The sequence below is a fragment of the Camelus ferus genome, chromosome 6 (genome assembly GCF_009834535.1).
Source record: "Camelus ferus isolate YT-003-E chromosome 6, BCGSAC_Cfer_1.0, whole genome shotgun sequence".
Classification (NCBI taxonomy): Eukaryota; Metazoa; Chordata; class Mammalia; order Artiodactyla; family Camelidae; genus Camelus; species Camelus ferus.
The window spans coordinates 30039319-30051742 of record NC_045701.1 but is presented as its reverse complement, the minus strand read 5'-3'; the positions used below and the strand labels follow the sequence as shown (position 1 = coordinate 30051742).

At 35.9% G+C, this 12424-nt stretch overlaps 1 protein-coding gene across 1 annotated transcript; it reads left to right on the top strand.

The window, feature by feature from the left end:
* Window positions 1-314: 314 nt before the first annotated feature.
* CCNB1IP1 (cyclin B1 interacting protein 1) lies at window positions 315-12418 on the top strand. Its single transcript, XM_006191219.3, has 4 exons — window positions 315-3237; window positions 4759-5090; window positions 9215-9548; window positions 11387-12418. Exons 2-4 carry the CDS (start codon window positions 4794-4796, stop codon window positions 11587-11589), a joined length of 834 nt encoding a protein of 277 aa, XP_006191281.1. The 5' UTR covers window positions 315-3237; window positions 4759-4793; the 3' UTR covers window positions 11590-12418.
* The last annotated feature ends 6 nt before the right edge of the window (window positions 12419-12424 follow it).

Sequence of the window (12424 nt, the reverse complement as noted above, 5' to 3'; positions counted from 1 at the left end):
TCAATGTTCATAACATTTACAATAGCCAACACATGGAAGCAACTTAAATGTCCATCAACAGATGATTGCATAAAGAAGATGTGATATATATAGCCATAAAAAAGAATAAAATAATGCCATTTGCAGCAACATGGATGGATCTAGAGATCATCAAACTAAGTGAAGTATGTCAGATGGAGAAAGACAAATAGATGCTATCACTTACATGGAATCTAAAAAAATGACACAAGTGAACTTATTTACAAAACAGAGACTTAGACATAGAAAACAAACTTGTGGTTACCAAAGGGGAATGTGGGGAGGGATAAATTGGGAGTTTGAGATTCGCAGATACAAACTACTATACACAGAATAGATAAACAACACAAGGCCCTACTGTATAACACAGGGAACTATATTCAATAGTTTGTAATTACCTATAATAAAAATAAGACATGTACATATAACTGAATATGCTGGATGACAAAGTAACTATAAATTAACTAGACTTCAGTTAAAACACTCAGCTACCATTTCACCGCTATCAATAGGCAGAAATGAAAACCAAACAAAACAACCCTGACACTTAAACGTGTTGCTGAGGTTGCAGTAGTGGACTCTCATCTTTGCTGGTGGCAGTGAAATTTGTTACTACTTTGGAGATTGGTTTGGCAACATCTAGTTTATCTGAAGATGGTTATATATCCAGTCTTTGGGTATCCTATAGGAGTTCTTGATGGGTACTCAAGGAGACATGTACAGAAAGTTCATTGCAGTAATCTTTATAAAAGCCTGAAACCAGTGTTCATTAGAAGAACGAATAGATAAATTGTATGTTTATAGCAATTAGCTGTTAAAATGGATTAATACAAGATATTAAATTTACATCTCAAAAACAATAAGTTAATGGCCAACTGATAGCGTATTATGTGAGAAGATTTAGCAGGTTTTAGAACATGCAAAGCAAAGTTTGATGTATACACATACACTGAAAGCATAAAAGCAAGCATGAGAATGATTAACACCAAAATCTGGCTTGTTTACTTCTGGAGAGGTGGGAGGAAAATGGGACTGAGGAATACACAGGAGAGGGTTCAGTTGGATCTGCAGCTTGTTACCTTGTTGAAAAATATCAAATGTGAGAAAGTTTGGATTTATTAAAGCTGAGTGGTGGTCATTCTCCACACTTCTGATATGCTTGATATTTAATAATAAAAACAAATATTTAAAAAGCTTTTTTGGTCGGTGGGTCTCTATCCTAGCCCGACTGATTTCAGTAGTATCCCCAGGAGTACCTTAGAAATGAGCCATGGAAAGGTTTGTCTATATCATGAAAGGACACATGCCACCAAGAAACAGGTTAGGTCAGTTCCCAATGTTCTGGACTACGAGGATATTAAGACTTTATAGCTCCCTCCCTTTTTTCTATCTGGCAAAACATGTTGGCCCTCCCACTGCCCCCCTTCCCCGCCAATGTATGTATATGTATATATTTGATTCCTACAGTATTTTAGCCAAATGTGTTGGAAATTGGAAATTGATAGACAATGGTGTGGGTAACACTAAGGTTTGGGGAATCAGTAGCATGATCTTGATGATGAAGCAGAAAGGGATCATACTGCAGCACAAAGGTAACTTAGCTGCAATCACAAAGTTAGGGACGGGTCAAATTTTTTTTAATTCAATTTCATTTTTGTTCGTTGTTTTGCGGGGGTGGGGGAGGATTAGGTTTTTAAAAAAATTTATTTTAATGGAGGTGCTGGGGATTGAACCCAGTCACCTTGTGCATGCTAAGCACATGTTCTACCACTGAGCTACACTTGCCCCCTGGTACTGTTCAAATTTCAATGCTTTGTGTTTTATGACTTAAAATGAGATTGTACATTTTTATTGTACTTTAAGTAATATTTCTACATTTGGCATAGTTAAAACCAGAAAATGTACAAAAGGCTCAGATAGCCAAAACATGTTAGGGATTACATGGATTACACATGAACCCCTAATCTTCTACAAACCCATTTTGTACCACTAGAATTAAGGTACTATTCTAAACTCTCAGAAGACATTTTAGGAAAATTGTACAAAGGCCAAGATGATCCTGATTACTGTGAACCAGTTGCAAACAGACAAAAAACTAGCAGAAAGTTGTTTGATTACGGTAGGTTTTTTTTTGTTTGTTTGTTTTTTGTTTTGTTTTTTTTTTTTTTTTTGAAGGAGAAAGGTTTAGTATACAGATTCACAACCCCTAAAGGGGTTTGCAGGGCTCAGTGTCCATTGTGTTGATTTACTGGATTGTATTTTACTAATTCATACCGGTGTCACATCATCTGGAAAGGCGGCAACACAAGACAGCATTAAGGCTTATATTCTGAGGACGCCTCAAGCTCTCCTCAGCTTAATTTCTAATATGAATTCCAAAAGACATACAGATTGAGCAGAAAGTCATACAGTGAGCACAGAACAGAAAAGAAAGTGATAGGTAACAGCATTAGGGTAAAACAGGTACAAACATTTAAACAATTACAAGCAGGTCCAGGAAAGCACACAGGCAGATCACCTCAAAAAAGCTGTGACATCCGATCTTATCACTTCAAGAGTTGTAATTAGTGTTCATAATGCAGACTCTAAATCAAGGAAAGTTATTTAAATGTATATAGAGGATGTGTAAAAGCTGGAAAGAAACCTATTTCAAGATGGATTAAAAAATACCCAGGCAGAATCTACTTCAATGTGGAGGTGTTAGTTGTCCAAGTATAGGTATTCCATAATTTCGAGGAAGTTTTCCTGAAATACGAAAGCCTGTGCTGCCCAGCGGTACTCCCCAAATTTTCCCAGGACAAACACCTGCATGTACTCAGAGGCTAACTTCTCAATCGCCCCCCAAACCCCCTCGGCTCTGACCTCAAATGTTAGGTCCATGACAGCTTGGACGTCACTCCTGTGCCAGTCGAGACCTGAAAAAGGCACACAATGACAGTATCTGCGGGGCTCCCAAGTGGGAAACCTAGACCAGGTTCCGTTAGCTTCGTGCTCTGAGATGTGCGTCCGGGTGGGCGTGCCGCCCACAGTCCCGCGGCAACAGCCGGCGGGTCCCAGCATCCTGAGCGGCGGGAACCCTGTCGCCCACTACCCAGCAGGCCCCGGGGCGATTCCGCCCCTGCGCCCTCGGACGTGGTGGTGACGCCCGCGGCGAATCCTCGCTCGTCGTGGACTTAAGGAGGCAACGGCGTTTTCCCGCGCTTTTTCTGGACGCCTCAGGTTAGGTATTTTATTTATATTATTATTGTTGATATTCTCTCTGTCGAGCGTGGAAAGCAGGCCGCGAATTTGAAGTTTTGGTGAGTCTAATTCTCAAACTTTGGTCTTCTATAACTTGGACAGATTACTAATTTGCCCCCCCACACACACACACCTTGTGGAAAATTTGGAATTGGCTGCGCCTCTCGCTCTGCCCGAGGAGGGTCTCAGCTTCCAAATTGTCCCCAGCTCTTCCCCAATGCACATGACCCAGCTGGAGGTAAATTAGGCCTCATAACTCCCGCTACCAGGTGCCACACACCTGTGCAGACTCACTCAGCGGGGACATTGGGGTACAGGGGTCAGAGCGTCTTTGTCCACCCCTAGGACCAAGGCAGCAGTCTTGACAGGTTTTACCAGTTCACAAATGTGAACAGTATCCCTTGGCATATAATTAGTGTGTTACTGTTGTTTTATACAATATATGACTTATTTTGATATGCTCAGAATATGGCTGCCTAGTTTGGGTTAGTAAAACGCCAGTGAGAGAGGGCACTATGTTGAAAAATAACTTAATCATGTGTATTTATATAGCTTTACAAATGTTTTAAATAGAAGCATCACATCAAATAGTATTTATATTAATAGATGAATTGTTTAATTCGTGATACAATCTGCTTTTATATATATTTTCAAGCTTCATAATGATCAGTTACTTGGATGAATTAGGTTAGTTTCCATTTAATACTATCAGGTTACTACTCTTTTTTAGTCAAGGCAACACAGGTAAAGAATCTGAGGGATCAGCATATATGCAAAAACTAAAAATGTAACTTAAAATACTTTGCACTAAAGAATAACTGAAATCAGTGCCTGGACTTTTATATCTGCCAAGTGTGACAAGTGATATTAAAATATTCTAGCAAATTATGAATGGGTAACAAATGTGGATTTTTGTTTAGATATTGAGGCATGGCAAAAAGCACTAATTTAATTTTTATTTGTTTGTACCTTGTAAATGTTCCTAAACCTTTTTTTCCACAAACATTTTATCTTTGACTTGTAAGTGAGATTTGAAACACCTGTGTCTTTAACTTTTTCCTTAAAAATTTTTTTCATGGTCTTTGTAGTGGTTTGCACAGAGCACAATATTGTTGACTGACTGAAATCACTAGGATAAATTGATTATAATAAATATAAAAACATAATAAAAGGTACATTATTTTGTCATCATAAAATGAAACTTCCTTTCCTCCCTCCCTCTTTTCTTTCTTCATTTCTTTTCTTCCTTTCTTTTCTTCCTTCTTGCCTTCCTTCTTCTTCCTTCCTTCCTTTCTTTCTTTCTTTCTTTCTTTCTTTCTTTCTTTCTTTCTTTCTTTCTTTCTTTCTTTCTTTCTTTTCCTTTTTCTTTCTTTCTTTCTTTCTTTCTTTCTTTCTTTCTTTTTCTTTCTTTCTTTTTCTTTCTTTCTTTCTTTCCTTCTTTTCCTTCTTTTCCTTCTTTCATTTTACTGCAATTTGACTTTTTTGTTTACCCCTTATTAGGATTCTTTCAGCATCTGGAGACCTCATTATCTACCATGTCTTTGTGTGAAGACATGCTGCTTTGTAATTATCGCAAGTGTCGCATCAAACTCTCTGGTTATGCATGGGTCACTGCCTGCTCTCACATATTCTGTGATCAGCATGGCAGTGGTGAGTTTAGCCGTTCACCGGCTATCTGCCCTGCCTGCAACAGTACTCTTTCTGGAAAGCTAGATATTGTCCGCACAGAACTCAGTCCATCAGAGGAATATAAAGCCATGGTATTGGCAGGACTTCGACCAGAGATTGTGTTGGACATTAGCTCCCGAGCATTGGCCTTCTGGACATATCAGGTTAGTGCTTAGGCTGGTTTCTTTGGAGAGTATGATTTGAGGCATATGTGGAAGCTTCTAATGTTTTTACTTCACTGTGTTTGTATTTATTTTTTATGAGTGTATGGAAAACTTTCTTTTTAATAAATTTTCTTTTTTTAAAGTAATATGTTTATTGTTGAAAATCCAAAAGGAAGAAAATAAAAAACCACCCATAATTCCATTATGCAGAGATAAGCAGTGTTGATATTTTTGTGTATTACTAGATGTTTTTGTCCATAAATGTATATTTTATATATGTAAATATGTTTTGTCTGTACAAAAATAGGGTAATACCACATGTACTGTTTTGTGGCCAGATATATTGACAAAGTATTATGAATATTTTACTAAATATTTAAAAACTAGCTATCTTATAATTATAATTTTAATTGCTATGATGTATCATCATTTTATTTCCAAGTTATAAAAAAATGCTGTGATGAGCACTGTTATCATTAAATTCATTCTTAATTGTTTGCTAAGATTAAATTCCTAAAAGTGGGTAGATACATTTCAAAGTTTAAAAAAATGCAGTATTTTTAGGTTGCCCTCCAGTTAGATCATATCAATTTGTGTTCCCTTATGAAGTGCATGAGGGAGCTTGTTCTCCACACTTTCTGCTCACCAATTATATGAGTAAAACAGAATCTCATTGCTCTCTAAATATGCATTTCTTGGATGACTTCTGGATAAACACATTTTCTTGTGTCTTTTGCACATGTTTTTCTTTTACTAATTGCCTGTTTCAGTTTGCTTGTTTCAGTTGCTGTAGGTTTTTTTCTACTGATTTGTAAGAATTCTCTATGTATACTTAACTCAGATGTTGCAAGAAATTTTCTGTTTTTCACTTATCCTTTGTTGATTTTTTTGACATACAGAGATGTGATTGTTTTTTTGACATACAGAGGTCTAAAATTTGTCTGTTTGATGTAATCACAATTTTAATGATTGCATTGTATCATAATTTTTTTCTAAGTTATTTTAAAAAATGCTGTGAAAAGCATTCTTCAAATTCACATCCTTAACTTTTTCTCTTTATGATTTCTGCCTTTGACTCTTTGTTAGAAAGACCTTCCTATGGAGAACTTTAATCATGTCCTTGAGTATACTGCTATATCTTGTATATGCATTTATAACAATGCTTCTTAAAGGTTCTATTTGTCATACGTCAAGTAAATATTTTCATTATACATTTTTAGGTAAGCTGTCCCTCTTTCATGCTCCTATATTTTCTTATGCATACCTTTATTATATTATTTATACTGTATTGTAATTACTTATACATTTGTTCATCTCCTCTAGTTGAGAGAGTTCTTTGGGTCAAGTTTTGATTCCTGTGTATCTCTGGGTCCTCAGTAAATACTTACTGACCAAATGAATACACATTGTATCTTAAAATAGATTCCAATTTGAGGGGGGTAGTACTGATTGAACATGAGGTATTATTCTCATCTTTTCAGATATAGTGGAAACCAGTGAATTAATTCACAGGGTAGCCAGAAATGGTTTTTCTTTACTCCATTTATTCACTTTTTTTCCTATTTAGTCATTCAACATATATATTTTTTTGAATACCAGGAAATACTTATATCTCACTTACCTTCTTAGGTGCTGGGTATACAGTAATGAACAAAACATAATGAGCTTCAAGAAAGCTACAGTTTAGTGGTGATAAAGATGAAGAGGAAACCTAGACATTTACAATACGTTTTTAATGCCTACGATGGTAAGGGAAGTAGCGAGTGCTATGGGACCACATAATAGGGACAGGTGACCCAGACTTGGTAGAGTTATATCAAATTGTAACTCTAGAATGAGGCAAATTAAAAATGGTTAAAAAAAAGAATAGTTGTCATATTTCACTTTCTATCAATATTTAAGGGCAGTGAATCCAAAGATAAGCCAAAATTGGTTTCTGTGTGTAGTAGTTGTCTGTTGATGTATAACAAGCTTAGTGGCTTAAACAGCAAATTTAGTGGACTAAAACAACACACATTTGTTACCTCAGTTTCTGTGGATCAAGAGTCCAGGCATGGACTCTATTCAGGTTCTCACAAGACTGCAGTCAAAGTGTTGACAGGAGCTGCAGTCTCATTTGAGTCTTGGCTGGGGAAGAATCTGCTTCCAAGCTCACATGGTTGTTAGCAGCATTCACTTCCAATCAGTCTTTTATTTTCTTTCTTTAATGGACTACATTTTTTAAGCATTTTTAGGTTTGTAGCAAATTTGAGAGGAGGGTGCAGAGTTTTCCTATATACCCCTTGCCTGCACATGCATAGCCTCCCTTATTATCAACATCCTTCACCAGAGTGGTACATTTGTTACAAATGATGACACTATGTTGACACATCACTATCACTCAAAGTCCATTGTTTACATTAGGGTTCTCTCTTTGGGTTGTACATTCTGTGAGTTTGGACAAATGTATAATGACATGGAAGCACCATGATAATATCATACAGAGTAGTTTCACTGCCTGAAAAATCTTCTGTGAACCACCTCCAAACCCTGGCAACCACTGATCTTTTTACTGTTTTCATAGTTTTGCCTTTCCCAGACTGTCATAATTGGAATCATACAGTTTGTACCTTTTCAGGTTGGCTTCTTTCACTTAGTAATATGCATTTAAATTTCCTCCATGTTTTTTCATGGCTTGATAGTGTTCATTTCTTTTTAGTGTTGAATAGTGTTCTTTCCTTAGATTTACCATAGTTTATTCATTTACCAATTGAAGGATATCTTGGTTGCTTCCATCTTTTGGTAGTTATGAATAAAGCTGCTATACATATCTGTATGCAGGACATACATTGTCAGCTCCTTTGAGTAAATACTAAGGAGCATAATTACAGGATTGTATGGTAAGGGTATGTTTATTTTTGTAAGAAATTGCTAAACCATCTTCCTAAGTGGCTATAACATTTTGCATTCTGACCAGCAATGAATTCCTTTTGCTCTACATCCTTGCCAGCATTTGGTTTTGTCAATGTTCTGAATTTGTGTTATTCTAATATGTATATAGTGATATCTCATTATTGTTTTAATTTGCATTTCCCTGATTACATATGATGTGGAGCATCACGTGTAATCTGTATATCTTCTTTGACATAGTGTCTGTTAAAGTCTTTGGCCCATTTTTAAATTGGGTTGTTTTCTTATTGTTGAGTTTTAAGAGTTCTTGTGTATTTTGGATAACAGTCTTTATCAGATGTCTTTTGCAAATATTTTCTCTCAGCCTGTGGCTTGTCTTTTTCTCTTGACATTGTCTTGTGCAGAGCAGAAATTTTTTATTTTAATGCAGTCTAGCTTACAGTTATTTCTTTCACAGATTGTGCCCTTGGTGTTGTATCTAAAAAGGCATCACTAAACCAAACCCAAGGTCATTTAGATTTTCTCCTGTTAACTTAAAGGAATTTTATTGTTTTCATGTTTTACATTTAGGTCTGTAATAAATTTTGAGTTAATTTTTATGAAGACTGTAAAGTCTATGTTTAGATTCATTGTGACCTCAGTATTTTGCTGGCTTTTGTCCAGAGGCTGCTGTTAGTTACTTGCCTTGTTGGCCTTCCACTAACCTGGCCACTTCTCTTCCAGCAAGAGAGAGTGTGCTAGTAAGACAGACCCTATGTTCTTATGTTATGTACTCATGTAGTGATATCTTGTCATTTTTCCTGTATTCTAGTCATAGGCTCTGTCCACACTCAAGGGGAAGATACAAGTACCAGGAGGCAGGGATAATTGGCCGCTATCTTGTAATATATTCTCCACACTGTGGATTACTTGAAATATAGTATTATATTTCTTAGAAACCGTTGGGCTACATGTCACTTATTAAGGTTAGACAAATACTTCTTTTGTTGGTGTAATGGTAGTGGCTCGAGAGTATTCCTCCTGATATCTTTTCTATGCATTTAGCGACATAGTGTATTATTTTCTGTAATAACCATCCTATCGTTCATCCTAATTGCTTCTTAACCTGGTTCTAAACTTTAAAGTAATAACATCCCAGTATGTTTGTTTTTCTTTTATTTTTGTGTTTGTATAACATTAAATTATATAACTTTGCATTTATTACCTTAAAAATCTTTCTTTCTCTCTTGGGACAGGTACACCAGGAGCGTCTCTATCAAGAATACAATTTCAGCAAGGCTGAGGGCCATCTGAAACAGATGGAGAAGATATATACTCAGCAAATACAGAGCAAGGATATAGAATTGACCTCTATGAAAGGGGAGGTCACCTCCATGAAGAAAGTGCTAGAAGAATATAAGAAAAAGTTCAGTGACATCTCTGAGAAACTCATGGAGCGAAATCGGCAGTATCAAAAGCTGCAAGGCCTCTATGATAGCCTTAGGCTACGAAATATCACTATTGCTAATCAAGAAGGCACCCTGGAACCATCCATGATTGCACAGTCTGGTGTTTTTGGCTTCCCATTAGGTAAGAAAGGATATGTGATGTCCAATGTCCAGTTTTAAAATCAGTCATTTTTCTCACTGTGCTTTGCACAGTTCCAAGCAGTTAGTGGAGATTCCAGAGACCTGGAGTGGTAGTAGGCTCTAGGTTGGTTCTCATCTGTGTCTTGATCTGCACATCATTACTTTTATCTATTTTATTTGCTTACATTTAAGTTGCATCTTCAATTTGAATAGAGAGTAAGACTGTCCACATTAAAGTTTGCAGATTGACACTGCAAATGAAAAACTATTTAGTTGCAGTAACAATAATATTAACTGCCATTTACTGATTCCTTACTAAGTGCTAGGCACTGTTATAATTTTACATGTGTTTGTGTTATTTTCAAAACTTCATGAGGTCGGTATTACTATGATCACCCCTATTTTATAGATGAGTAAACTGAGGCACAGAAAGTTTAAATAAATTGGTCAAGGTCACAGAGCTATCTTCAGAGCCCACAATCTATTTGCCATTCTTCGAGAAGACCATGTTTTAGTTTCTTTCACATGGAAATATTGATTGTACAGTTCTTAAGTTACTGTCAGTTGTTTGATTTGTTTGTTCTTTTGTTTATTCACTCATACATTCATCAAATATTTATCAAACATGTTTCATATGCCAGGCTACTAGGCATAATTCTAGGCAATGAGGATATAAGGATTATCCAGATAGGATTCCTGCCCTCTGGAAATGCACAATCTAGTATGATACTAGCTTTTCTGCTTGTTAGGTGCCTTGTTAGATGCAGTGAATCTCATATTTCTTCCTGAGTTCTCCCCTTTCTACTCTTCTTGGTATAGCAGAATCCAGTAGGTTTTTACTATGCTATTAATAAATAATTTGGGGCACATAAAAAAGTAAAGCTTCTTGTGCTGGATTTTCCTAAACACTCATTTTTTGAAATTTATTATGGGCCAAGGAAAAAGATTCAGTCAGGGAGGAGATGATGTCCTAGAGAAGGCATGAAGTAATGAGATGAAGCATATCAGATATGAGAATTGAAACAAAAACAAGTTTCTGCTTAACTTTCAGTTAATCTAATTTAGTAGATCAAAGTGGTACTGTATATGGGTATTGTAGATGTTCTCATTTTTTCCTTGTCACTATCCACATTTATTTCGCTTTCTTTCATTTTTACCAGTTCTTTCCTATTCCTCTTTTTGTGCACATTTACCGTTTTTTACCTCTTGCTACCATTATTGGCTTGAAGCAGATATATTCAACATTCTCCTTTAGTTATGTGTTTCCTTTAAAACCTGTAGAAGCCAAGGAATGGTTCAGTGGAAGTTGTTAAATGCTTATTTAATCAGGTCTATTGTGTAATTTTTCTAAAGGCTATTCTAAATGATCTTGGGTCATGAATACGTGCCAGGATTTCATAGTTGTTATATAGTTTTTAATGTTAATAGAAATCTAAAAAAAATTTATCCTTAAAGAACCTGGGACAAGTTTATACACAAACACACACACACACGAATATATATGATATCCCTTTGACATAGATTAAGTAGATAACAAATGAATAAAATCATGATACTGTAAATTCTGGTTCTACTAAAATATTTCATTGTGTCTAATTACTTTGGTGATGAGGTAATGGCTGTCATTGGAAACTGCACACAGAAGAAAGTATGATATATATACTGTGGTCAGGAGAGGAGGCCATCATAGCCCTTTTCTTTATCCAACATTAGGTTTATGTTTTATCCATCTCATAGGAGTTGAGTTCTGGTAAAATATTTATGGAATGACTTTGTCTTTTTGTTCCAAAAGATCTGTAAGGAAATAGATGCTTAAGTTCTTCCCTTATTTTCTCCTAGGGAACAACTCCAAGTTTCCTTTGGATAGTACACCCGTTCGAAATCGAGGTGGTGGAGATGGTGATTTTCAGTTCAGACCGTTTTTTGTGGGTTCTCCCACAGCGCCTGAACCCAGCAACAGCTTTTTCAGTTTCGCCTCCCCAAGTCGTGAGTTAGAGCAGCAGCAAGTCTCTAGCAGGGCCTTTAAAGTAAAAAGAATTTAGCTCACCTTACAGAATTTTCTCTGTTAACTTTCAATGATTTCATTTCACAGATAATCTTTATTCTAGGTAGGAGTCACCAACCTCCATGTGTTTGCTATTGAGTCTTTGAAATTATCTTCACATTTTCAACTTATAAGAAACTCAGTGTCAGTGGGGGTTAGCTTTAGAGTCTGGTTTCTTACTCTGTTTCTATTATTTAAGGCATGAGCATTTGATTAAACTCAGTTTTATTATGAACTGTTAAGTTTTCACCAGCAGTGAAAAGCTTACAATATTATTGGGTGTTTTGTAGATCACCATTCGTTTCTGTCTGGGATATTTCTGACTGAGCCATGTGTTTAAGCATAAATATATAAGCACCTATGTCATATGTCAGCATGCCACTTTGGGTTCTGGTATTTATACATGCATGTGTATGTATGTTCCTTTACATTGATATTTTGCTATATTTGACAGTATATTTATGTGAAGATTTTGGTTTTAGGAAATGGTGAATCTGTAGCTTGTTATTTGGGTGTGTACATTTATTTGTATACATTTAATGCATTTGCCCTTGTATTAACTCGTTTGGAGGTGTGCTCATGTCGATGAATGAGGGTACAATTTGAGGCATGTATGTATGTTCTGTTCCTGTTTAATGATTCACACTGATAAAGCTATTTTGTGAAGTTGATATTTTGGCATTTATTTTAAAATAAAATTACTTCTTTCTTTACTCTTTTGCTTGCTGTTGCCCTGGGTCACTTATTTAGGAATGCACTTCTGCAGAAAACTTACCAATATGTTACTGATCTCAAGAGATTATATTAATTAAAATACTTTAAAAGATATATTC